The sequence below is a fragment of the Antrostomus carolinensis genome, unplaced genomic scaffold, assembly GCF_000700745.2.
Source record: "Antrostomus carolinensis isolate BGI_N321 unplaced genomic scaffold, ASM70074v2 scaffold4541, whole genome shotgun sequence".
NCBI classification, from domain to species: domain Eukaryota; kingdom Metazoa; phylum Chordata; class Aves; order Caprimulgiformes; family Caprimulgidae; genus Antrostomus; species Antrostomus carolinensis.
The window spans coordinates 21,907-49,812 of NW_010296181.1; the positions used below are offsets into that span (position 1 = coordinate 21,907).

General features: G+C 37.5%; 1 protein-coding gene across 1 annotated transcript in view; it reads left to right on the forward strand.

Annotated features, from left to right (window-relative positions):
• Window positions 1–27,906, forward strand: part of CDC42BPB (CDC42 binding protein kinase beta) — a 51,725-nt gene that overhangs the window by 16,299 nt on the left and 7,520 nt on the right. Inside the window, exons 6-27 of the mRNA XM_029087523.1 lie at window positions 490–738; window positions 1,711–1,790; window positions 2,775–2,941; window positions 3,041–3,160; window positions 5,023–5,156; window positions 6,646–6,888; window positions 8,547–8,657; window positions 9,116–9,360; window positions 9,526–9,631; window positions 10,194–10,318; window positions 11,083–11,188; window positions 12,802–12,950; window positions 13,574–13,668; window positions 13,756–13,835; window positions 16,554–16,643; window positions 17,077–17,151; window positions 17,556–17,661; window positions 20,056–20,192; window positions 20,783–20,922; window positions 22,495–22,576; window positions 25,868–26,084; window positions 26,479–26,541. Coding sequence (XP_028943356.1) covers window positions 490–738; window positions 1,711–1,790; window positions 2,775–2,941; window positions 3,041–3,160; window positions 5,023–5,156; window positions 6,646–6,888; window positions 8,547–8,657; window positions 9,116–9,360; window positions 9,526–9,631; window positions 10,194–10,318; window positions 11,083–11,188; window positions 12,802–12,950; window positions 13,574–13,668; window positions 13,756–13,835; window positions 16,554–16,643; window positions 17,077–17,151; window positions 17,556–17,661; window positions 20,056–20,192; window positions 20,783–20,922; window positions 22,495–22,576; window positions 25,868–26,084; window positions 26,479–26,541 — 2,920 coding nt within the window. The remainder of the gene's footprint in view (window positions 1–489; window positions 739–1,710; window positions 1,791–2,774; window positions 2,942–3,040; window positions 3,161–5,022; window positions 5,157–6,645; window positions 6,889–8,546; window positions 8,658–9,115; window positions 9,361–9,525; window positions 9,632–10,193; window positions 10,319–11,082; window positions 11,189–12,801; window positions 12,951–13,573; window positions 13,669–13,755; window positions 13,836–16,553; window positions 16,644–17,076; window positions 17,152–17,555; window positions 17,662–20,055; window positions 20,193–20,782; window positions 20,923–22,494; window positions 22,577–25,867; window positions 26,085–26,478; window positions 26,542–27,906) is intronic.

Sequence of the window (27,906 nt, forward strand, 5' to 3'; positions counted from 1 at the left end):
TCCTTAAATTTACAATGTTTTGTAAGTAATTGACTACCATCATGGGTTTTTAAGCGTTCAAATTAATAAAATTTCAAGGAGTACATCTTCAGGAGATTGGTGGATCTGTGACTACAAATACCAGTGAGCATCTGCCTTTATTTTATGATCTTTAATATATAGTAGTGTGTCAAAATTCCTGTATGTCTTGAAAAAAGTAACTTGCTTTTCCTAACAGAGTTACTGTAATTTCAGTTAGTTTCAAACAGGTCTGTATTAAAGAAGTTTAGAAATTATTGCTTGTCCTCAAAAGCAGTTTTAAGACAAAAAGGCCTATCACTGAATGTATTGCATTGTGCTCTGGCACTGCTTGCTGAAACTAGAACAATGTCTGACTATTAATTTCCAGTTTTATTGGTATAATTTAGCACGTTGTTTTTGAAACTGTTGTTGAAAGTTATGGACTAGATTCCTTCTCTAAAAATTACTCTGATTTGTTTTGTTTTCTAGGAACGATTTCAGTTTCCATCCCATGTTACAGATGTATCTGAAGAAGCAAAAGATCTTATTCAGCGTCTTATCTGCAGTAGGGAACGTAGACTGGGACAGAATGGAATAGAGGATTTTAAGTCTCATGCGTTTTTTGAAGGACTTAATTGGGATAATATCCGAAACCTAGAAGCACCTTACATTCCGGATGTTAGCAGTCCTTCTGACACCTCAAACTTTGATGTGGATGATGATGTATTAAGAAATCCAGTGAGTCTTTGTTTTTAAATATTACTATCCAACCTTGCTGCACTATAAGGTAGTAGTGAAAGCTTATTTCAAAATATGTCATGAAGAGATGAAAAAAAATAATTTAAAATGTGAAAAATTAGAGTTTTTCATCTCTTTGGCATTTTGGGTCATTCAGAAATAGTGAGCTGCTTTTCTAAATGGTAGTGCTTGCCAAAATGGACTACTGTTACATGGTCAGTCAAAGTTAAAATGCATTTCAGTGAGGAAAAAACCCCTTAGTTGCTCTTTTAGTTTACCTTTACAAGGATCTAGTATTTGGATTTATTCCTTTTCAAAGGTGAAAAAAAAAAATCTGTCTTTAGAAATACACACATACTCTCCATGCAGCTTTCAATCACAGCTGTCCAGGTGAGAGAGCTCACACTCCTACTTCTTCACTCACTCAAGATTCAGGAGGTTGGTTTTTGGAGTGGGAACATTGGTGTTCCCCTCATCCATTTCCATTGTGTAGTAGTTTACAAACTTGGGTCAGGAGGAGCAGAGGGCTTTTGTAGTAATTTGCTCATCAGCTTGTATTGTATTCCAAGAAATGAAGAGCTTTAGGCATGTCTTTTTAATTATGTATCTAACAGTAAATAGCATGCTGAAACTAACAGCGTGCATTTTGGTGCCAGGTCACTTTTAATTAGGAGCTTGAAATTTCAGGGGTTTTTTTCCTGGTTGTATTGTGCTTTGAACATGTTGAAATGCTGTCCTTTCAAGTGCTGGTTCAAGAGGCACCTAAATTGAGGTCATTGTATTAAGTGACCTAATCTGAAATAAAGTTCATCCAGGGACAATGGAATGCTATACAATGAAGCATAGCTGTCAATTGGTATGTGCTAAGAGAAGTTTTTCTGTTAGCTGTCTCTAACTGTTGAGGCTAAATTAAATGCCTTTAGCTCTATATAGCTTCTCTTCTGGGTTTTCATGCATGTTGTTTTCATGCAGGAAGTGGTGCCACCAAGTTCTCATACAGGCTTTTCTGGATTGCATTTACCATTCGTTGGGTTTACATACACAACTGATAGGTAAGCAAAGGATATGTTGTTCATTAAACTTGTTTCCCAAATACAGCTAATTCTAAGAAATTCTCATTTTTATAAACATGTAGAATGGTTGATGTCCATAGGTATACCTGTGGATAAACTTTTATCCCTGTTTTTTTTCTTCCAAGTGTCTGGACATATTTTGATCATACTTGCCAAGATTAGATGCTTTTGTATTTAGTATTTTATCTGTTTTAAATGAATGAAAATTAGATGTGCCACTTGCAATTGGATATAAAATTCCTGTCCCTGCATTGGGAGGCTGAGGGCAAGTCTAGTCCACATTGCTTATCTACCAGGAACCATTCAGGATTAGCTCATTGGTCTAAAGACCTGCTGATAGGCTAAGTTAACATAGATGGTTCTGAGCATGGACAAAGCAACTCACTTTGCACATCTTTGAAATGGCCTCTATCTGACTTTAGAAGTCCCTCAAATGTATACTTGTCTCTGATCTTAAGGTTATTCTGCCCTGTTTGTTATTCTGTTATTTCCCTTTGTTGGGTTTGTTACCCAATGCATTATTTCAGAAAGAACCCAGTACCCACAGCTCATCCTTTTCAGAGTGAGATCATGTGGCTTAACTTAAATCCATCTTTGTGACACTTAGGTTTGTTTCTTGGCTCTCTCAACGCAGGAACACTTACCTGCTTACTTTGCTGGCAGGTAGTAGTAACCTTTGGCATAGGAGAGTTAACATTTTCAATCATTTGGGTAGTTTGTAAAGTGAATATATGTCTGCATTGTTAAAGTCCCAAGTGTAGATATCTGAATTCCACAGCAGCATACACAGTAGCTAGGGAATAATAACTTTATCTACCCTGACAGTTGTCTCAACAGTAACAATTACTGCACTCACTCTTCTTGTAAATTTAAGGTGCATGTTTGGTGGAATCTAAGCATGTCACTGCTATAGACTGCTCTGAGTATTTATTAAAATATTCTAACTTACGTATTTGTTTTCAGCTCTTTATCTGATAGAGGCACTTTAAAGAGTGCATTGCAGTCAGACACTTTAACCAAAGATATGGATGTGCAGCGTGATTTAAAGAACACTTCACAAATAGAAGGCTATGAAAAGAAAATACGGAAATTAGAGCAAGAAAAGCAGGATTTGAACAGAAAACTGCAAGGTTAGTGGTTTATATTTGTTTGGATTCTTGGTTCTGCTCATTGGGAGGAATTGGAATGTATTTTATTGAAAACCTTTGTCTTCCTTTTCTGATTTTAAGAATCTACACAGACAATGCAGAACCTCCAGGGTCCAGTGTGCGTTACAGTAAATACAAGTCGTGATAAGGAAATAAAAAAATTAAATGAAGAAATTGAACGGTTGAAGAACAAATTAACAGGTAGGCCTCTAGCATGGTAATTACAGTAATGTGATTTAATGTTACTAGGAATAGCAAAATAGGTACTGTGTTTTTACAATAAGAAGAATTAATGTTCTTAAGGTGCTAAAAAAAGGGGGTTTTTTTAAACTCTCTAATATTAAGAGGCATTTCAGTTTTTCCAGATGAGCAGTTAACTTTTTCTTCCACTTGCTCAGACAGATAGCAAATACTAGCATGGGGAGTTTACAGTACAATGAATTGTCTAGATGGGTTCACTTAAATATTTTTTGTGATGTCTGTAGAAGTCTCAAGAGATCCTGTTCTATTACTCCTCCTTTGGGGAGTATTGTTTTGGAGGGGTTTTACTGGAGGCAGGTGTAAGAGACAGCGGGGAGAGAGCACTGGTTGCTCTTTAGTAGCATAAGGGGGTAGGTGGGAGGATGTGTAATAATAGTTCACATTTAAATATTTCTGAGCTCCTGCTCCCTTTGTGTTTCTGTCTGGTGATGCATTAATTAAGGAAGCACTGAGCATTGCAGAAAAACAAATACTGGCATCTGTCCTGAGAGAAGACTGACTCATCCATATCACTGAAAATCTGTTGCTTGACAATGCTATTAGTTTATCCATACAAACCTCCTGTTAGCATCTAATTTTTAAGTGGGAATCAGTGATAAACAAAATGGTAGTTTTGAATCCTAATGACTTGGCTTGAGGGGCTTATAGGGGCCTGTAGTATACTGTGAGTTCAGATGCTGGGTTGCTGATTTTTTTTTTTAATGCAGTTTGGCAATATACCCCCTTTGTAGGTGCATGCATTGTAAAAATCAACTCAGCTCTGCTAAGTAGATTATCCTTACAAAAAAACTATTCTTTTATATTCTGGAACTAGATTTGAGTCAAAACAGTTCAATTAAGAAGCTGCTTCTACAAATGGTTCAGATTTATCCAGCTCTTCAGGCAATGGTGTCCTGTTAAATACAAAAACTAGCAGTATAATCTAGTTTAAAAAGAAGTATTGGTTGTGTAGAGTGGGAGGAGGTTTATGCTGAAATGAGAAAAGGAATAATCCTTTAATAATTTCTGCAGTGCTTGGGATCCCTGAATCCATAGGTCCAGGTTCCTGTTCTGCCACAGACATCAGTGAAGCTTGAGTGAGACAGTTACTCCCTGTGCAATTTCTTACATTTTTGTTTAAAAGAAGTAGTAATTAAAACCGAATGGAAAATAGCAGTTCTTTTTCTTACCAGCTTTTAAGACCCAGTAGAAATAGATAAAGGTGGTTAGTTTGTTGCACTTAAAGGTGGTAATTTCAAATCAAATTTAGTTCATTTTCTTTGAGAGTAAAGAGAATGACCAGGAGAACATACTACCGGGATTACAGGCAGTCAGGTCTCCTGCCTGCCTCGTGCAGGATGGTATTTCCTTCCCAGATTGTGAGTTCCTGTCTGCCCTAGGAAATAAGTATTCCTTTCCTGTCTTGCTGGACGCACTAGTGTCTGACTGTAGCCTTGTTTGTCATATAATGAAAACTACTTAGGAGACAAATTACTAGAACTGGAATTTGAACAACTGAAGTTTATTTCAATGTTTTCAAGGGCTAGAAGTTGCCTTGCTCAAAAACAAAATGAAGCCCTGTGTTAAGGCTTTTTGACTTCAAGAGATCACAGTCTTTGGGAGGATTTCTTTAATAGGCTGAGCAAATTAAAATTATATGGAGCTGTCAGTACCCCAAAATTACTTTAAACAGTCTAAAATGGTGTGAATGGGAAATAAGTTGATTTTTCCAAACAAAGTTGTTCCAGTTTGCTTGAGTAATGTTGCTTGCATTATTGGTGTAAATTTGGGACCAGTTACCTTTAATATGTATTAATCTACAGATATAAGTAAACTGGAAGGACAGCTTGCAGATGCAGTGGCGTTTCGACAAGAACATGAAGACTCTATACACAAGTTGAAAGGATTAGAAAAACAGTGCAGAGTACTGCGGCAAGAAAAGGATGACCTTCATAAGGTACTGATCCAAAGATAGATACGTTTAAAAATGGTTATGGAAAGTAGTAATAGAACAGTTTTATTGTGATTGCAATTTTAGTGTTTTGAGTGCTGCTTTTTAAAACTATACTGAGATGTTAGTCAACCTATTAATTTCATTAGCAACACAGTAGTTTTCTTTTTTTGGAAGTTGATAGACATCTTATTTATTTCAACTGTGTTCTGCTAATGGTTTAATTTTAACTGTTTAATTATTCTTAATTGTTTCAATATACACAGGAGTTAAATTCAGATCTGTGACTAGTCATCAGTCTTGTAGATGCCAAAAAGCATATATGTGCATATATATATATATATATATGTATATGAAAGAGTTAATAGAACTAGGTCAGTGCTCCAGCTTGAGCCCACTTACTCTTTGTAATACCAAAAGGTTAATTATTGCTTAAGGCTGAGGATGACTTTTATGTAATTGCTGAGTTTATTTACTGTTTGTTTGCTTCCTAATATGTAACAGTTTCTTAGTTTAATTTAGCAAAATATTTTGCAGTAACATAAATAGGAGTTTGCATATACTACATACCACTTTCAATAATATCAAAAAAAGCTATTTGTATTCAAATAGCTAGTTTTGGAAAAGTCTAGCAACCATATTGTTCACATGGCATTTAGATGGACCCAGAAGTAATCCATGGGCCAAAAACCCTGGGTTTTTTGTCCACTAGAATTTAACAGTCTCTCCTCTTTTAACCACTGGTAAAAGTTATTTACCAAAGTGTATGAGTAACAAAGGGGGCAAATTGGTTCCTCCTGCTTTGAACACATGCCTTTTGGGAAGTTAATGATAGTTCCTGCAATGCTCCTGCTAACGGTGGAATTTTTCAGAAGTCCCTTGGCCAGTATACATTTATTCTGTTGCCTAGTTCTGCTCTTTTTCTAATTCTCTTTTCTTTATGTAGAATATTCAATTTGTATTTTATACAACTTCTATACTTTCAGTTAAAGTATTAAAGCTTCACAGTTTTTTTCTAAGGAATCTTCCTTAGTTGTGTGAAGAATTTCAATAGATTTGCTGCAGCGTTTCAGTGCTGGTACAGTGTACTTGATGGCTCCCCTGAATGTGCTGTCTGCTAAAGTATTTCTTTAGAAAAAGATTACTATTGTGCAGGTACACGGTAGTAATCTGAAATTAAGTTACTTAGATGGCCTTGTGCAGTCAGATTTATAAGAAAGACTTCTGGAGCAGCAAAGCTGCTCTTGGAGCTGCCACACTAGAAGCAGAATAACTGCTACCTTGGTATGTTACTGCAGCTGCTTACCCAGGGGGAAAAAACAAACAAACAAACAAAAAACTTTGTGTAAATTGAATGTTATAAATAATATTTTAAAGTTACATGGGGTGGCTGAGCTTTCGAGTCATGCTTATGTAGGCCTACTTTCTTTCTTCTTGGAAAGAATACATGGAGTTCAAATGACTTTTTATCATTATATTTTTTTATTTAAACCAGCAACTTGTAGAAGCCTCAGAGAGATTAAAGACACAATCCAAAGAACTGAGGGATGCCCACCAGCAAAGAAAGCTGGCTGTGCAGGAGTTCTCCGAGCTCAGTGAGAGGATGGGAGACTTGCGGACCCAAAAGCAGAAACTGTCCCGTCAGCTTCGCGACAAAGAAGAGGAGGTGGAAGTGAGCATGCAGAAAATCGATGCTATGCGACAGGACATGCGTAAATCAGAGAAGATCAGGAAAGAGGTAGCTTGATAAAATAGCTAACAATAATGCATTTCAGCTGCTGCTTATCCGGTATCTCATATGTGATTGTGTTGAAAAATCGGGACTGTTAATGGTAATTTACTTTGTCTATAAGAAATTACCCTGCTAACTCTTCCATGTAACTTTGCTACAGATAACAAAATAGATCTTGATTTTGTTTCTAAATGTTTTACTGATATATGAGGAAATGAACCAAATCTTCTTTTTTGTTTGTACTCAGCCTGATTTTAATCTAGAGGAACCTGTTCTTGCTATATGCCCAGCCTCTTAGTTCCTGTGTTTTGATTTTTCTAGACTCTGACTCATAAATGTCAGCTTGATACCTAGAAAGCTTTATGTCTTTTTGTGCTTTAAGGTTGGAACATTCTGACTTCATTCTTTTTCAACTGAATTTTTCTTTTTAGCTGGAGGGAGTAATAGTGATACAGACTAAATAGGTGGTTTTCCTTCCTCTGTAGTTAGTCATGGTAGAGAATGTCTGTAATATCTTTAAGCAATTTAATTTCCAATTAGTATTCTGGGCAATTCATAGTTTTACATAAGATGAAGTGGATAACCAGAAGAGGGCATAAGAAACAGCTATTGTGGCTAACTCAGAGTGTTTTAATCACTGAAAAATCATCAAATTTTATGTATTCTCTGGGTGAGGTGCAGAAGATAAATTCCAGAGCTTTCTAAACATTGCTAGCAAACTTTTAGCAAATTGAAGGGCAGTCTATGAAAATGTAGCAAGAGATGAAGTATCTTAGATTTTTATCCATGAATAGGAAGTGGTAGTTAGCTGGGAAAAGAAAAGGTGCCTGTGATACAATATCTGATGTGTAGGGCTGCGGCACCTCATCTCTAGAGCAGAGTGCAGCAGACATCCAAGTGTTACTGCTTATTCAGTTAAATATTTCCATGCAGGGCTTTATCTCTTGTCTTTCTTCATACAAATTCCTCTGTTCTTCCTTTCCTAACAGCTGTATCATTATTCTATTGTCTTGACCCACAATTCTAAATACTATCCTTTTAAAAATGACTTTGCTAGTTGAATTTGAATGCAGAAAAACAAATCTTTCTCTTCCTGTCAGGTTTTAAAACTGTGCCACTATTGCTTGAATTGCAACAGTTGCCTTAGTTGCTGCTAAATTGTCTTTCTGATAAGCTTTCTGAATTTGATAAATGGATCATCAAGCTTATTTTGTTCTTTAATAGCAAGGTGAAAGTGTTCAGTGTTCATATTTGAAGTATTTGGCTCGAAGGTCAGGATTTTTGAGCTGCCTTAGTAGATACTGGAGCGTGGAGCTGACCTGTAAATGTGGGAGACTTTCTTCTTTCACAGCTGCAATGACTTCCTAGTGCCATTTCCTTCTCTTAGCATTAATAGAAGCTGTGCAGTTATCCCTGCACATACTTGGTGTAGTTCATTTCATACAAAAAGTCATATGGTAATAGTTCTATATGTGAGACAGATGGTTGCCTGGATCAATGAAGGCAAAACAATTATGATGACATTCTGAGATGGTTGTTATAGTGGTGTAATGCAAAATAGAAATAAGGAAAAAGTTGCTGCTCATCTGTATGGAGGAAAGGAAATGAATGATACAGATAGCTCTACCTTGTGTTGAAATGACTTAGAATTACTGTTGTTGCAGCTGGAAGCCAAACTTGAAGAAGTTGTAGCAGAAGCATCAAAAGAACGCAAGCTTCGTGAGCACAGTGAGGCCTTCTCCAAGCAACTGGAAAATGAGCTGGAAGCTCTAAAGGTTACATGGTTTATAACAAATTTTTATTCATGACACAGGAGCTGCAATAGTTTTTCTTACTCAGCTGTTGATACCTGTGGGAGATGTAAAAACTCGGCATTACTGGAAGTCTGACCTAACCTGTTCAGGATATTTGGGATTTTTTTTTTTTTTACTTGAAGTACTTTAATATCTCAGTGGACACTAATGTCTTGAAAATGTCCAGTTTATGAATCCTAAGCAGATACTAAACCAATGTGATCCAAATTTGTCATCTCTGCATCCCATTTGAATCCCTTATTAGAGTCATGTAATCAGAGCAGTCACTTATGGGGCTTTAATGCTTGGAGACAGGCACCTTTTAGATCACTCAGTGCCCAGATAAAAATGTTTCCAAAGTGACACCAATTCAGCTATTCTAAGTTCAAATAATATTCCCAAAATATAGTCTCTTCCTGATGGTTTCTCTTCCTCTTCAGCTGAAGCAGGGAGGCCGGGCAGCAGGTGCCACACTAGAGCATCAGCAAGAGCTTTCCAAAATTAAGTCTGAGCTGGAAAAGAAAATCTTATTTTATGAAGAGGAGTTGGTCCGACGAGAAGCCTCACATGTTTTGGAAGTAAAAAATGTGAAAAAGGAAGTACATGATTCAGAGAGCCATCAGCTTGCACTGCAGAAAGAGATCATGGTATTAAAGGATAAATTAGAGAAAACAAAACGAGAGAGGTAAGTTTTCAGAACATGATTCATTAACTACTCATTTATTTTTCATAGGTATCTGTACAGGATAGTATAGCACCTTAACTCTGTTTATTCCTTTTTGAAAATACCAATCTATGGGATCAGCAGTGTTACAGTATAAGTGTTTCTTTTTCTTGTCCTTCTCCTTAGGCACAATGAAATGGAGGAAGCAGTAGGAACAATGAAAGAGAAATATGAACGTGAAAGATGTATGCTCTTGGAAGATAACAAAAAGCTAACAACAGAAAACGAGAGGGTAATTATTTTAGGAAAGCAAAATATAGTTCTTATTTTGTTACTTTCTGATGTTGTTACTTTGAAGTAGTCTGCTCATTGCTCAGAACAGATCTGTAAATGTCTGAATAAAACAAATGTAATTTTCACCATATAAATGTCAGAGATCTGGCTAAAGAGTAACTTTAACATCTCAGTACTGCTCTTAGTGAGATTGATTCCCACAGCTCAGAGGGCACCACCACCTTCTGATTCCTTCATGAAGACCACACAAAGAGGGAAGCATTTACAAAGACTGCCTGCCTTCCTGATGGCTTACAGTTACACCTCATTCCTCTCAATGGCCTCTACACTCGCTTTTTCTTTTCCTTTGTTTTGGATTGTTTTGTGTGAACTGGCAATGTGGTGTTCTGTGCTCAGGAGCTGGTCTCTGGTTCTCCTTCCAGTTCTTCGGTCTGTCTTAGAACTTCCAGATAGCCCAGGGTGGTCTTGTTTGTTCATATTCTATAGGTGTGTAGACACATGCATATGTAAAAAGGCTGAAACTGACATACACTGTGGGTGAAATTAATCTTTTGTTTCAGCTTTGCTCCTTTGTGGACAAATTAACAGCACAGAACAGGCAGCTAGAAGATGAGCTTCAAGACCTAGCAGCAAAGAAAGAGTCTGTTGCTCACTGGGAAGCTCAGATTGCAGAAATTATTCAATGGTATGTGCTCTTTCAACTATATTGATTGGCTTTTTTTTTTGATGTCTAGCTAGGGCCTTTCTGTGTGTCTGGGATCAACAAAAGCATGGTGCTTCTGAATCTTGATTAACTCTTTCTCCTCTGCTTTCTAGTATTGCTGCATAGTAATGACAAGTGAAATTGTCAAATGCTATTAAGTTCAAAGGAGAGGGTCTTGGTGTAAGCTTGCTTCAGTCTCCTAAAGTGATCATTAAATCACCCAATTTGGACTATTTTTATAAATTAATTCAGGAAGATGGTCATGATTTAAAAGGTCCATGTTAACGTATAGGACCTCACTAGCTGTACTAGACAAGCACTTGCACTTATTCCACAGGTCCGTTCTTCCCTCTGTTATTTGCTGTTTTAGCAGGCTGTGTGCAAGTGTTTTCGGCATCTAAGACAAGAAGGACTTGAAGGTAGCCCTTTTGAAAACTGAGCAAGCAATATGGAGATCATGTTCCAAACAATAACAGTGACTGTCTGCAGAACTCTTGCTGATGGTGAAAGGGAAACTTCAGTTTCCCTAGCAACTGCCACAATCAAGAGAATCAGATAAAAGAAAAATCTAAAGCAGGCAATCTAAGATGTATTCAGTTTTCTGTTGCTGGGAGAGTTTTTCGCACTGTGTCCGTTTTTGCGATGTCCCTAAAGCCAGTGCAGACACTGATTATTTGGTGGTACAGTATTTGGTGCTATGAGCTGTGAAACTGTTAAGTAACATTTTTTTTGTAATTGCACAATAGGGTAAGTGATGAGAAGGATGCTCGTGGCTATCTCCAAGCATTAGCTTCCAAGATGACAGAAGAATTAGAATCATTGAGAAGTTCCAGTCTGGGGTCACGAACACTGGTAAGAAACAGCAAGTGTTCAAGCTGTTCTGGGGGTGTCCAAGAAGCTACTTTTTTAGTTTCAGCTACTGTCTTATCAGTGTCTGTTCATAACCAGAATTCTTTTCTAATAAATCCTCTGCTCTGCTAATGACTTTCTAGATTTTAGCTATTGCTTGTGAAATCCATTTGAGTCATCTGATCAGAAATTGACAATTAGAGGCAGGGGAATGTTTCCTACTAATGCCTGCCATCACAAACTACTTTAAACAGTACAGAGGAGAGAAGAAACAATAACTTAGACCATTAAAGAGGAGTACAGAAATGTACCTCACCATGTTAGATGCAAACGAATAATTTTAATTGCCTTTCCAGTGAGATAACGAAGTACATTTTCATTTGTGAACAAGAATTAGTTGGTTGGTGTTGTTACTAACTAGTGACTCACTGAGAGCATGTAGCTTTATTTATGTACAGAACACTGAGACCTTGTGCCATAATTTTCCCATACAGTAGTATGAATTTCCAAAAAATCTGCAGTATAGAAGAGCCCTCATGAAGAAGTAAGTTTTCAAAGATGAAAACACTGTCTTGCCTTGACAGTTACTCAGTACCTGCATAAGGAAAGGGAGAGCCATTTGCAGCTAGGCATGGAAGCCCGCATCCTTAGCAGTGCCAGTCAGCACAGTCTGCCACATAAAGAGTCCATCTGCTGCTGGTTTATACAGAGAAGTTGTTACTCACCCCATCCAAACCTATGAAGAGGAGAAAATAAGAGAAAGTTGTGACTTCCTATGAGTTAACATTTGCCTATGTTATCAAGAGATGATTATAATAATTGAGAAGTTTAGTAGGAAGAAAGATCAGATCAAATGCAGTGGGCATCTTCTTCTTAGCTACTTCCAGAATAAAGAGCTCTATCTGTTCTTTGTATTGCAACTGGTTTTGTAACTTCAGCAGAACCTGATCTAAAATGCCTCTGATTTTCATGACTTACTTGCAAGTTCATGTGTGACTAGAGAGGTATCCATTAGGGAATATCAGAAATGTAGTCCACAGTGAAAAATACTTGGAAAAGCTCAGAAAATTAGCTTTTGGGGGTAGTAGGGTGGAATTGCATGGTGTACACAAAAGTATAGTGTGTGATTCTTAGGAAGTGTAAGAATTGTTTAGGAAGTAGGTATGTTGGGTATCTCAAGACCCAGATTATTTCCTTTTTTCATGTTTTTACCACTCTCTGTATTTTAGATTAATATGTTTTACATTAAATATTTACGTTTATCTCATGTTTGAAGTTCCAGTGTGCCACTGTGCAGGTTTTATACCCTTTTCTAGATTGGTCAATGAAAATTAGCCATTTTCAATGAGTTCTCTCAGTTTGACTTCCACGCTCAGTGATTTTGGTTTCAAGCATATTGTGTTAGTGGTTTAACCAGTATAAAAATTGCTCATTACTCACTTTTGTGTTACAAAGTCTGACTGTCAACTGATATCCATGTAGGAGGTAGGTATACTGTCCATAGCTAATTAAAAGAACATTGTCTGAACCAGGGTGAAAGCCATTTCATGTCTTTGAACAAGAACAGAAATATCTTTAGACAGTTTATGGTAATATTTGGTAATTTACTGCAACAGGATCCACTTTGGAAAGTGCGTCGCAGTCAGAAGTTGGATATGTCAGCTAGACTGGAATTACAGTCTGCCCTTGATGCGGAAATTCGTGCCAAACAACTAGTTCAAGAAGAGCTACGAAAAGTTAAAGATGCAAACATATCTTTTGAAAGGTAATAAGGGCTTTGGTTCTGTTTGGGCTTTAATGCACTGCTCTAAACTGCTGCTTCGAATAGTAGCTTTCTTAAAATGGCCCCTTGTGCCTGGGATATGGGGCTTTGCCAGAAAGATCCCATCCTACATATTTCATACATAGTCAAATGAGAACTGTAAAAATTTCTTCGAGTAAGCATTTCACTGCTGTGAATAGCTTAGTAGTAAGGTACACATCTCAGGCACTTGAGGGGAAAAAAAGCATAAAAGCAAATTCAAGGCACATTCAGTACCTTTTCTTAGACTAACGGGAGAGTAGATGTATTCTTGGGAATTAAAAGCCAAACTACTATCAGAACAATTTTGTTTGGCAGATACCTGCAGTGATAGCAGGAGTCTCAAGTACAGTTTTCACTATCTAGTCAAGTAGTGAGTTGCCTGTTCAAGGGAAAAATAAAATTAATCAGCCTTAAGAATATATATATATCTCTTTAAAAAAACCTGCTACCACTCCTCAAAAAAAAAAAAAGGGGTGTTTTCCAAAACTCTAAGATGTAGGACCAGAAATTAACAACCCAGTGCACTGATATTCCTGCCTTTGAGATATTTCAAGTTGCATTTTGATCATATTGTGTTGCTTTAGTAAATTAAAGGAATCAGAAGCAAAAAATAGGGAACTGTTGGAAGAGATGGAAGGTTTGAAGAAAAAATTGGAAGAAAAATACAGAACAGATTCAGGTAATTGAAGTTACTGTGTTTTAACAGAGTTCTAACACCACTTGTGATGTTGCCTTTTAGCTAAGCCTGTTCTGCTTTGGGTTTTAGGTCTCAAACTTCCAGACTTTCAAGATTCCATTTTTGAATATTTCAACACCTCTCCTCTTGCACGTGATCTGACTTTCAGAGTGAGTTATTACATAAAATAACTATAAAGATGTGATAGCTAAATTATATTTTTATTTCTTAATAGCAATGCTTGGGCACTATATGGCAGGTTTGGATCTGGCACATTAGCCAAAGCAGTGTGACACAGAATTGGATGTCCAATAAATGTCAGATTGCTTGGCATTTTGTAGGGAAGCTAGCATCTTTGGGAAGTATTCCCACAAGTTCACCTTAATTATTTCCCATTCTAGCTTCTTTGTTTAGATTAATCTCAAACGTTTGGCTGAATAATATATATTCCAGGTTTTTTGGAAAGGCTGGCACACCCTGTTAGAAATAAGGGATTAAATGCTTTGCAGTTGGAAGATGCTGATTAATACAAGGAAAAGTATTCACACAGTTCAAGGAGTGTTCAAACAGTTATGTAAAATTGTTGGCTCCAGATCTTAATGGAGTGGTTAGAGCAGAAGGAACTGGGAAAAGAATCAGAGAACCCACAGATGTTGGTATAATAAGTTTATCGTGACACACCCTCTGATCCTTAGGAAGCTAATCATACAAATCACAGCTCCAAGTGGGTGTTTCAGTTAAAAAGGTTTGTGCATTCCGCAAGGAACCAGCTGTTAAATGCACTGTTGAATCATATTTTCTTACTTCATGAACTCTTGATCCGTGAAGATCTTCTGGGATGTTTTTTTGCAAAACACACAAGACAGTTCAGGATAAAATCCAAGAGCTGAAACTGGAAAGAATAATCTGTTATGTTTATGGAGCTGAGTTAAAGGGGCTCAGGTTAAAACCTAACCAGTCTGGTTAGCTTTTATCTCTGAAATCTGTACTCTCTATATTTATTTTTTTCAAATTGTCACTGTTGCCAAAAAGAAAGCCCGTGGACATGCTGTGATATTTGCATATATTGTATATGTGCTCTTCTCAGTCATAAAATGTCCACACTGGCTTTCTTGCTGAAGCAGCAAGATGCGCTATATGGATGAGATGGAGGGAAGAGAGAGAAGCATGATATATTCTACTATCTGGGTAATAGTTTTTGTCTTACTGACCTTGATTTTTAAAACACGGCATTAAAATACTTAAAACAGTAACATCTATGGTATCAAGCCCATAACTAATCAAGATTCCATTCTACAGATCCTGCAATGATTATGTAGTCGCTATGGAAATGGAGATGGCATTTTCTGATGAATTACATTAAAATTGCTGATTCTGTAGTTAATGACTTCCATTAACAATATTTTTTTTCACATGTACTTAATAAAGATAGTCCATGTCATGTGCTCTGGGTTAATTTAGTTTGAATAAATAGCATTTGGCCATATTAAACATTTTATTTAGCTAGCCTACTAATACTCTATCTGAAGTTTTCCTGTGGGTGATAAGTGATCATTTTTATCCCTCGTATCCTTGTTACAACAAAGGATTCTGTTTCTTCTTCGTCTACATCTTCTCTGCTAGCCTTTTGGGAAGAAGTAAGTTTTTGCTAGTAGTTTTGTCTCCTTATTTTGTTGTGACCTGTCATAGTAAATATGGCCTTCTAAAACTAGATATTTGCTTCCTTAACTTCTCTATAACTTAATCTACTAAATAGAGCTAGTTTAGTTCTCTTTTAATACCTCTTGACAGGGACTTAATCTACTAAATAGAGCTTAGTTCAACTAAATAGAGTTTAGTTCTCTTTTAATACCTCTTGACAGGCTTGCTATTTTATATTTTGACCATCTGTATGGCTAAAGCTGAATCATACTTAGCATTTTGAAATAGTTCACATTACCTAATGGTACAGTGAGATCTTCAATGGCCCAGCCCTTCCAATCAATTCTTAACGAAAAAAATAACAAATATCTGAACGTATTTAGTGAGCTAACTGAACTTGTGCTGTCTTCCTGTCTAAACTGGCTGGGAGGTGAGTGATTCATTATTTGTTGCCTTTAGTGACAATTAGATCATTTATGTGAAGTCTAATCTGATGTTTGTTAATCATGATGTTCATCATGTCCTTAGAGTACAGTAATATAGTATCCTCCTTCCACACCCAGCTTCTTTAGCTCTGGAATTGTAGCATACTTCCCCCTTGTGCTGGCAATTAGTAGTTGCTAATCTAAATGTGAAATTAATAGAAGGCTTGTAATGGATACTAGTCTAAAATTTTAGTGAAATATAAGACAATGTGATTAAGTAGATATGATGCTTTTAATAGCAGAGGTGTAAATAAAATAGCCAACCATTTTTAAACAACTTTTTAAAAGATTGTGTGGTACTACTTCAAAAATTTTTCTTGCCAGCTGCAGAATTGCCAGCTGCTATGTGCTAGAAAAATCCTGATGTAGTAAGCTACCATGAGACATAAGCTATTGTATGGATGATTGCCAAGCTTCTCAAACGTCATTCCATACCTGCATGCAAGAGATTAGACACAGCCTTGCTGGGAAAAGGTGGCTGTTACAGTATCTATGCTGCCTACTGCAAGGTTTTGCATTTCAGTACTTCCAGTTGTACAGCTTTTCCATCAGGTGGCAGGCGTTTTTTTGAGGGAAGATTTCTTTCAGAGTGGAAGGTTGTTAAATGTATGTGTATTGCATATAGAAATCAGCATTGCTTTTCATTTTATTTTTACCGTGCATTGTTACTTGTAGCTACCTTGAAATTCCATTTTGTTGACATGAGAACCCTTCATTGGATCTGTGGTATCTAATCTAACATGTTTGCTGTCACTTTTGCAGACCAGTTCTATCAGTGAGCAGGAAACACAGGGTCCCAAGTCAGAAGTTTCGCCATCTACTTCAGTTATAACTGCAGAGCAACAACAAGAAGTAAGGGACCCATTATTTTGCCCTGAAGAGTAATTCACTAGAAAGTCTCTCTGTCTTGTTCATGATAAATCTTGCAGCATTCATTATGAAGAAACAGGATTCAATGTTGCTTATTTGCAATGTGTCAGTGTTAATTGCACTTGCTTTGAGGACAGTTGCAAATTAAGCCTTTTTGCTGGCTCTGTGTATGTTGATGTACTTCATTTTCATGTTTTCTGTATTGCTGTTTGTTTGTTAGTGTGCAGGCTTTCCTGTGAGTGCTTTAAAATACAATCTGTTTCTATTAAATCAGAATGGCGATGTTTACAATGATAAAATTTTTGATAATTTTCAAAAAAGAAGAAAAATCAGAAAACAATAAGCTTTGCCACCCCGATCTTAAAACAAATTCTTGAAGCCTCATTTTGCTCAATTACAGTTTTTTGTGATTCAGGAACCAATTCGGCTTCAGAGGATGCCTGCTGCTCCTTCCCCCACCATTCAGTCCATTTCTCTAGCTGTACCAAAGGTAGGGGGACTGTGCTAACCTTTTTCTAAAGAACAAAGGAAAAAATATCATTTATAAATTAGCTGTCCATGTTTGTTCTTGTCGTGTTTGGGTTTGTCATGTGTTTGTTTGTTAGGTCTGTGTTTTTAATCAAATGTTTCCAAATGCACATTGATGGGTTTTAATTTGTCAGAAGGGATGACAGAAAAAAAATGTGGCTTGGGTTTGAGTGTCCTTTGCAGATGGAAATAAAAATGTTACTGTTGTCTTGCAGCACCTTTTACAAGCTGCGTTTACTTAAAAGAAGCCCATGTTTCCTAATGTACACTCTGATATACTGAAGGGTGGGGCAGGGGAGATGCTTGCATTACATGAGTACAGAAAGTAAAAAGTTGTTGTTTTTTTATCCTGAATGTATCTTTCAGCCTAAAGCTCACCAGCTCAATATCAAGTCATTTACAAGCCCTACGCAGTGTAGTCATTGCACCTCTCTTATGGTGGGATTAGTTCGACAAGGTTATGCCTGTGATGGTGAGTCAATTAAATTTCCTTTCTTTTCAGCAAGACCCTGAAAAAATAGTCCCAAAATACTAATGTATTTTAAGGCACCCATTTCTTTGGGGAGGGAGTGAAAGAGAGGAGTGCCTACCACTGAATGGTTCCCTTTCATACTATTAATTAATTCTGCTACCATTAGTGCTGTTATAGGGTGAGTTGAGGGAGGCAGGAGTGTTTTCTGTTTGTGTAGTGGACAAAAAAAAGACCATGAGAATGCTCTGATAACAGGAGTCCAAGCCTTGTATTTTGTGTTATCCTGATCATGAACCCTCTGTTGTGAAGATGATTTGCTAGGTTTTTTGGCCTATTGCCTGTTTTGCTCTCCATTAGTTTTACTTAAAATACTTTCTCTGATGCATGTATCACTACTGAGTCCCATGATTGAGTATATGGAGGTATTTTTCTTTGAAAATACTTATCTGTATCTTAATTAGGCAAACAAAGTCAGTAAATAGTCCACAAATCTGTTCAAGACACTGCAGTATAAATAACTTCATTGTATTTCTATGTCCAGTTTGGTTCTTGCCAGTGGCACCCTCTTCTCTGACACCTTCAGCATCTTATTCAAATTGCTTTATCTGCCCTTCAGGGCTTTTTTCCTGGCAGGTCTCAGTTGGCTGTTCTTCCCTGAGAGCACCTATTGCTCTGCCAGCACTCGCCCTAGGGCTGCCTTTTGTCTCCTGTTGCTGACAGTTCTGAACTCTTATTTTGCATCTCTTCCTGCAAGTCTGAAACAGTTTTTTTTCCCTCAGTGTAGCTATCAAGTTTGTTCTTTTTTTTTTCCTCATTTATTTTGATTAAGCTCTGCATCATTAGTTTTACAGTTTGCCTCTTCTACTCCAGATCTTGATAGGTACAGAAAAAACTAGAATCACATTGACATGAGAATAGAGATGACTCCAGTAGAACAAAACTTTGCCATGTTCCACTCCCAATCACTTGCTTTTTCTGATTTCTCCTCTTTTTAATGCTGGAGATTATGGTGAAATACAGCTGCACTTCCAGAGTCCTGTGGAACTGGCTACATCCTGTGGATTTTCCCCATTCTACAACTGGTGTGCCTTGATATGTGCAGTCCCAAATAATTACGATGCCTCCTGAAAGAGCTGAATTTATTACCTGGTCTTCAGTAGCACCTACAGTACTTTGCATGCATGACTCTTAGGTGTCCCCTGTCCTCCTCCTGGGAGCAGACTGTAGCTCAAAGAACGAGCCAGGCAGCCTGCTCTGGGTTGCACTCTCCTGGCTCTTCCTTAGACATCGTGAGGAGGAGATTTGTAGCCCAGTCTGTGGCTGTATTAGAAGCAGGCTGTTTCCAAGTTATCTGGAATCCTTTGACCCTTTGTAATGATGGAACTGGAGGTGTGCACAGGGTATCTGCCATAGGCTCACTTCTGAGAATATGATTAGGAGGAAACACAGGGTAGATCACAGTGCCGTGTCGCTCTCCGCTGCCTTCCTGAGTCTGCTGGTAGAAACAGGGTGGCTGGGACAAACCAGGCAAAATCTCTGTGGAAAGATCTGGCCCATAAACTGTGGGTTGGATGCTTTGATGTAACATGTTAATTCATTCCACAGTTCTTGTAGTCTGTCTCACGTGAAGCGGCATATATTCATTCTGAGTTTTTCTGTGTGAAGTGTTGTGTAGACAAGAGACCTCTGTCCCTTGCTGGTGCAGCACGAAGTGGTACAAAGTGGTGTAAATGGTAAGAAAGGATGCAACAATTAGTATAGATATTTGCTCCTTATTTGAACTCTGAGATAGACAGATAGATAGATAGATAGATAGATAGATAGATATGCCCCTTTCACCACACAGCATTTCAGTCCTTGTCTCCTGGTTTCTACTTTATTGTGTTTTCAAGTCTGTTGCCTAGTAGTTTAACCTGTTGTATTTCTTTAGTCAGTTTAGTTTTACTTTGTCTTTGCAGTATTCTTGCACACTTGGATCAAATTAAGCACCTACTGTATTTATCTTGTCTCTCACTGCTGTCCCCTAATTTTTATTCCTCCTTTATTAATACTTTTTGTCTTGTGTGACTGGGTTAGTTGTTGCTTAACACCAGTGAGGCTGACCAACTCCTTTTCCTTCTGGAAAATGCTTTCATAAGTTGCCTTGAAATGTGGACTCAGTTCCTGCACTTTATGAAAGTAATAGGCTTAAAAGAGAAAATAAAAGCACTTCAGAGAGTCCCATATAATATCTGGGTGTGTTCAGTCCTTTGCTGTAGTGGGCTGTTGCAATATTTGACTGCCAATTTCAGTGCGATTAATTAGTTTGCTGAACGTAAGGGTAGACTACGTTAATCTCCTGTTATGATTGACTCATACATGCATTTCATTGTGGATTTTCTCTTTTGTACTTAGTGTGTTCATTTGCATGCCATGTTTCCTGCAAGGATAGCGCACCTCAGGTCTGCCCTATACCCCCTGAGCAAGCCAAAAGGCCTCTTGGAGTAGATGTGCAAAGAGGAATAGGAACCGCCTATAAAGGCTATGTCAAGGTAATAGTCTTTTGTTCTTGGACAAGGGAAGAATACTAAACTTCACTTGCAGCTATGCAGCTTGGAACCTCTGAGTATGTTTAAACAGATCTTCTAAACTGTGCTAAAGCCTTAAGGCTTTATGTGCCATCTGTGTAACTTAATTTAACCTTTGTTGCTTTAGATGTGGGAGAAAAGGTTGGTTTTGCTACAGGAGTTAAAGGTTAGTAGATTAGTAGCTGCAATGTTCATAAGCAGCAGGAGGGCAGGGGGAAACTCACCGTGCTGTAAGGAAGAATTTCTGTCAGTGTTGATGTAAGCATAATATAAAAGGTATACTGTCCTGCCATTTTGGCATTTATGGAATATACAAGCCACATTGTTTGTCCTAATACTACCTAATATAGTTATTAAACTGTAACAGGGAATGGTTGAACTTAAGGGAGGAAAAATGATTGCCTGATTACTTGACATTTTTCACTCCATTTCGAAGGGCAAATAGAACGTGTTCTAATGCCGTTGGTCTAAGTATAAGCTTTTCTAAAGGTCCCTGCTTTCTGTGTCTGCTACATGTGCTTACATTTAATAAGCAATCAGTTATTTATATGCAGGTCCCAAAGCCTACAGGAGTTAAGAAAGGGTGGCAGAGGGCTTACGCAGTTGTCTGTGACTGTAAACTGTTCTTATATGATGTGCCCGAAGGAAAATCCACCCAGCCTGGAGTTGTTGCAAGTCAAGTCTTGGATCTCAGGTTTGTATTATTATGATGGAGTAGAAATCCTCTGTATTGTTTCCCTAACAGGAATATTTATTTATAGTACACAACAAACTTTAAGATATGAGAGCTCTGTTCTGAGAAGACTTGTGTGTTCCGCATAATAGTCTGCAGCTAAGTGTAGGCTGAATGAGTTGGCTCAACAAGAAGTCACTTAAGTGACTTTATAGTCACTTATACTACAATCACTAATATTTACAGTATTAGCATTCTTCTTCCTAGAATTCCGTGTGCATACATGGAAAACAAATAAACTTTGGTGGATTGTTTTTTCCCCTCTGCTCTGACCTTGGCATTGAGTCACAGATCATCCCATAGCCAGCAATTTCAGGAACATTGCAAAAACTGAAGTAGTCTGCAGAAAAGCACCAACTAATTTACAATGCAAGTGGCTCTGACCCTTTCTTCTCACAGGAGAAATTTTTTCATGGTAAACCATTTGAACCACTGAATGCTGTCTATAAAAGATCCAAGACTTACATTGATCAGAGTAACCAAGAAGTTCTTTAATTTCAATTTATGGAAATATCAAGGAAGTGTCATACCTTTTAATGTTACAGCACCTTCCTTCTATGACTTGTTGAGTATAAGGTTTGCATTCACAAGCACCTTGATTTATGTTTTTTCCAGACAGCTGTACCACAGGGTTGTACCAGTACTGCTGTTTTGTTCTCACATTTATTCTCTGAGAACCGTCGTCGGCTCTCTGACATGCTGGCAACGGGAGCAGAAGCATGGAAGTACTGCAAATAACAGTATTCACATCAGTACATTGCTTGAAGCAACTCAGCCAGATATCATATCAACTGTCCCATGCTTTATCTGGTTATTGTAGCTGCTTCTTTGAGTCTGTCTTCTGAGTATTCTTAGATGTTTTTAATAGACATTAACCACCACAGCTATGAATTCTAGCAAGGGCAAGTTTCAGGCATTAGTGTCACCTTTACACTAAAATTGGCAATTACAGTGATCAACTTGGTCAAATTCTGTTTAAAAAGGCTTGTGTAGACAAGCCCTCTGGGGTGGAGCACTCTGAAATGCAAAAGTTGTTCTGATGTCTGTTTATTTTACTGTAATAGAGAATAAAATCTAGCTGTTTTGAAAACCCTTATTTGAATCCCACAAACTATAATTATATTGCCAAGAGCTTTTTATGTGATTTTTCTTTTTTTCCAAAGGCCCCTCTCTTGCTACACATTGAGGTATGAATTATTCATTTATAATGTGTCTGCTGGGCTGGAAGAGCAATATTCTTGCTGCTAATTGTAGAATAGGTGTGATTGATAAACCAGAACCACACAAAGCCACCCCCACTTAGCTTCAGGTGCACTGAGTTACATGTACTGAATGCTGTAGAAATGTAACTAAAGCTTGTGAGTTGTTTGAGTCAAGGATGGTTAGAGCATAACAAAGCAGTGATGGCAGTTGTGACCTCTGTGCAGTGGTAGGAGATTGCAGCCTATTGAAGCAGTTGTGATATCAGTTAGATTTTGCTGAATAATGTTCCTGTGTGCATGTATGTGATCCTTTTGCTCTCTTTCTTACCAGAGATGAAGATTTTTGTGTGAGCTCTGTCCTAGCGTCGGATGTAATACATGCAACTCGTAAAGATATCCCTTGTATATTCAGGGTATGGCTCCTAATTTACTCTTAAAGAAAATACAAATTAAATACCAGTGTTTTGTTTTGATAGTGGAGTATGTTACCCATATTTAATGTTTATTAAGTTATGCAGAAGTATAAGAATTTACAAGGGGTACTGAAATGTGTAGAACAATATGATACTCCTCTTATAACTGAATTGTGAAGAGCAAAGTTCCTCTTCTGATGCTTCCTTTTATATAAGGTTTGGCTTTTTTATTTTATTTATTACAATACAGTATATTTTTGTCTCCCCTTCCATTGGTATTACCAGATTCTGTTTTTTCTTTCTTAGCTTTGGAGGACTCTTGCTTTAGGAACTGATGCTGTAACAGAGTAGGCTGAAATTGGGTTGTGCTCACTAATTCTAGTTTGCTTTGTATTGCTTTGTATAAAAAATACATTTAAAATTTCAGTTTCCTTAATTTCATATTTAAGTATAGTAGAAAAAAAATTAAATAAGAGAAAATAATTAGCTTAGTTTTAATATTATCTTTGTGTGTTCTATCTGAATTCTGTATTTAGTTTTTTAAACCTAGGAAAGAAATTCCCGTTGTTATGTGAATCATATTTAATCTGGAGTTTTAAAATACAGAGAAGAGTACATTAGTAGCGAATATCTATAAACCTTTGTATTTGAATACAGAAACTCACTGTTTTCAGCATCTCTGATCTTCAGTCATTGAGCATCAAATCAGTGGAACACAGAAGCCAAAGGGCCGACCATCACGTGCAATCACAATCATTTGATCCTTTAGGGTTTTACTTAGGAAATCTCTTGGCTACTTGAATGCTTCTGTGGCTTTGCTTTTCTGCTTTTTTATAGAAATATTTTCTACAGTGGATTTTGATCCTTTAGTTTACTGCTTCTTTTACCTTTGTTTTCCTCTTACTTGTTTCTAAATTATTTTTCTTTTATTCCCATTCGCCTGCTCTCTTCTCATATTAGCAAATGTGCAATACTGTAGGAAAGGGCTTCTGAGGAGAGAAAATGAGCTATGCAGAATGGTGGTTGGTTCGTTCAGGAGCAAGGCATTCATACAGTTTAGCCTCCTTGACTTGCTGCTCTAATTTCTGCCTGTCGTTTTTAACTGAAAGGGTATCTAAGAAAAAACATTTTGTCAAATCTCCCCATATAAGAACACTTGTGTGGATAGACACGACAAAATGTCTCCACAGTTTAATCAGATTATCTCATGCTGAAGAGATTGATGAATTAACTAGAAGCCTGATGTGTGAGTGTATCTTTTTAGATACCCTGTTGACAGGGACCAGAGAAAGTACTGCCAAAGTCCACCACTTTTCTCAGTTTTATGTCCTCCTTCAGAAGAAGGAATTCCTAAAACTGGAAACCAGTGATATCTGATGCAGGAGAGTCTATTTGCTCAATTTCATTTAATTCTAGATTTGCATCTTGCTGACATAATGTCATAGAGTGGCTTCCACACAACAGTTAAAGCTGTTACTTTTCATCATCTCTCTCAAGATGTGTTCATTGTTGCACACGTATTATTTCACGTAACACATGATGATATTGGTGGCCCACCAAAGACACATTTTAATTTCTTATGGATCTTCCACCAACAGAAAGCAACACCAGAATGCTGCCTAACTCTAAAATATTCTCACCTCTGACCCCCCCCCATGAAATTAAGAAGAACATGTCTCAAACTCAAACGTCTCTCCTTGGTAACCAGTTTTTGAAGCTGGATGTTAGGCTGTCCTGGCATCCAGACACTGCAGTCTAAGTGCTGTCATTGATACATTTTTAATAATAGTGTGAGAGTGTCTGAAGCGGAGTAGTCCTTCCACAGCTTAGCAGTTTGAGTTCAGAAGCCTTGAGTTTCACAGCAAATACTGGATTTTTGTATGATTAATAATGTTAGGTATATTATAACCAATTTCTCCCCTTTTTTTTGCATTTGACTGCATGTAAGGTGCCACCTTCAAAAGACTGAGGAGTAATAAATACATGGTAGTTCTTCAAAGAGAAAACTATAGCTGAAGTCTGGTTTGGTTTTGTTTTCTAATTTAGAAATATTATCCACTATGCCCCCATCCATCTTTAAAATACTAATGCATAGTTACAGTTTAGGACATGAACAAAGCTTGATGCAGAGTAATAAGAGCTGTGAGCAATTGCAAACTATTCAGTTCTTTTCCTACTGCTCTTCACTTTCATCTTTCTTCTGGAATTCAGTCTTTGGCATCCTATTGTCTCAAGTTTACTTTCAGTTGTGGGGTTTTTTGTTGTTGTTTTTTTTTTTCTTTCAGATTAATGATCTTACTCAGTTCACTCTTTCAGGAAGTGTATGTTGCATAATCACATTGTCTGTATTTATGGTGATTTTTGTATCAAGACATATAATCTGGAGATGCGTTGTTCTGTGTATGAATAGTTACAGCTTTCCATTTTGCACTTTTGCTGCTTTTTTCTGTTTACCCGTTGTCACTCTAAAAGTCTGTTGTGCGGACTGATTCTGGCTGATGGCCTGTTTGTCTGTGACTGAAAGCATGGTTCCCATGATCTCTCAATTCCTATGGTCTCTTCAGCCAGGACACAGAACTAATATTAAGAGTTAGTAAGTGCGCACTTTGTCAAACAGGAAATTCCTGGATTGTTTTTCTGTTCAGAATACATTCTCCTTTGAGATCTATACGATGATTTCCCTGCAAATCAGGTGAAGCCACTGTGATTTTCTATCTACTCAAGGAAGTGGGAGAATCTTTTGGTCTCAAAAGATTGTTTTCCTTCAGAGCTTTTAATGCAGATATGATGGGCTCTTCCTCTTGGCCAAATATTTTGAAAATAAAGTTCAAAATCAAAATCTAGAACTGATCATAGCAATGCCATTGGGTTTAAATGCATCTGACTCAGAAAGCATGTGTGTCATTTTCAATAATTTACTACAAATGGTGAGGGGAGGAAGCAGGACAAATTATGGTGTGCTACTGAAATTCCAGTTCAGAGCAGGAAGGAGCCTTTTGCTGGCATATATTGATTATTGTAGGAAAGGAATGTAACGTTTCTTGCCCATACTTTAGGATTCATAATGATTAAGCAAGACTGAGTATTTTTAAACAAAACCACTGAGGTTTATGCATTTTTTCAAAGCACTGTGGCCGTATTAGCTGTGTGCTGTGTTGCATACCACTCAGATACACCATTGCATCGTTATGAAAAAGTGTGTTTTACTTCCAGAGTTCTGTGAAGTATGTAATACTGACAAAAATGACTTTTATTACTCTTATTAATTTTACTTTCTCTGTCTGTTAAAAGGTGACAGCTTCTCTCTTAGGTTTGCCTTCAAAATCTTGTTCTCTACTGATCCTGACAGAAAATGAGAATGAGAAGAGAAAGTGGGTTGGAATCCTAGAAGGTTTGCAATCTATCCTGCACAAAAACAGACTGAAAAACCAGGTTGTGCATATTCCACAAGAAGCCTATGACAGTACACTGCCTCTTATTAAAGCAAGTTTAGCTGCTGCTATTGTAGGTATGTTTGTTTTAACTTTTATAAGTGTGTGAGAGTTGTTGGAGCTTTTAGATGGGCTTCTGTAATGAGAGCACTGACACCTTGAAATAAATTCCTCAGCTGAATTCCTTCGTAGGAATTTAATAATGGGGGAAAAATGCTAATCTTGCATTGATGCTCAAATTTCTTCATCCACTCAGAGTAAATAATACTGTTTAGTTGTTCTACAGGTTGTTCTAGCAATATGGTGTATAGTGTGCTTTTGACAGACTGCATGAACTTGAGCAAAATTGATTTGCTGTTGAAAATCTGTTTGTCCAGAAATTTTTCCAGCTGTTCAAAGCAAACAGTCTGCTTTAAAGACAAGGTTAAGTATAGCTGAATTAATAGCCTTTTTTTTTCCTTCCTGGTTTAGATCGAGATAGAATAGCAATTGGTTCAGAAGAAGGACTGTATGTGATAGAGGTGACCCGTGATGGTAAGTTAGGCCATAATGTATGCAGTAATTACATACAGAATAATGAGCTCCATAACTTTTAGTGCTGTTGTAATATAGGTTGCACGACAGCTCTTCATGTATAGTAAGTATTAAGCACTCAGTTAATTGATGAGAAGGAAAAGTGAATGTGAGATATAAACACTAATTTGGTCATTATCATTACTTACGTTCAGTTGACTGGCTGAGATTAAAGGGATAGGTTACTGGGCATATTCTGACACATTCTCACCTTAACTGTGTTCCCACAGCAGGTAGCAAAATGCTTCAGCACACAGAGCACACACAGCGGCAGTTGATGCAGAGCGAATTATCAGACACTTACGAAACAGAACTTCAATTGAGTGAGAAAAACATGGAAACAGACTTGTTCCATCCTGCACCATCAGAGATCTTAAACTGCCATGAATTAGAAGTTAGACAGCCAGTGCAAGCAACACAAGAGTTTGTAGACTTTCCATTAAAGCCATCATGTATCATTGTCTGTTTCTTACAGAAATTTGACAACCACTCACATTCTGTTTCAGACCAGTGACGGCCGAAGCAAATGCCTTGCTTGCCCCTTTCCATTATCTCTTTATTTCCCTGACCCTGTGCTTCCTCCTGAACCTGCTTTTCCCTTCCTCTTCATAATGCACTCTACCCTCTGCTTTGGGAAAAGTGGGATCAGTTTAGCTTGTTCTTTCTGAAGACTTACCATATCCGTTCCAGAAACCCACACAAAGTGTGCCCAGGTACCACAGCAAAGTGTATGCTGCGTAGTCACCTGGCAGCACAGGCATACCCCTCTATCGCTGAATTATTAGGCATCATAGCTAGGGAGTAGGGGAAACAGTTTTCCCTTTAACCTGATACACTGAGCACAAACACAGATAACAGTGGGAGACATGCCTTGGTGTGGTGGGGAAAGCATGGAGGCCAAAGGGATGGCTAGCACACGAGCATGGGGATTGTTGGGGTCAGTCCATGCAAAACAGTTTTAAACATGGAAAAGCAAAGACCACGTCTGGTTAATTTTACAGTCTGCTTCCAAAGTAAGATACTCTTATTTTGAACAAACAAATGAACAAAATCCCTAAAAAGCCAGTTGAGTTAAACTGAATTTATAGAAGTTAAGTGCTTATTTCCAAGAAGCAACACAGATTTAAAATTCAATAATGTACTACTATTTATCTTTTTCCAAGTTACCATAGGAAATACTGGTTACTTCTTTCTGACTTTAAAAGTGTCAAACATACCTTGTGAAATCTGTCCTTTCTTATAACTCCTCAGGTACTCTAAATTTAAACAGCACTCTAAATCCATACCTTTTGTGGTATAAGAGCTAACAAGCTTGGCTCTCTGGTA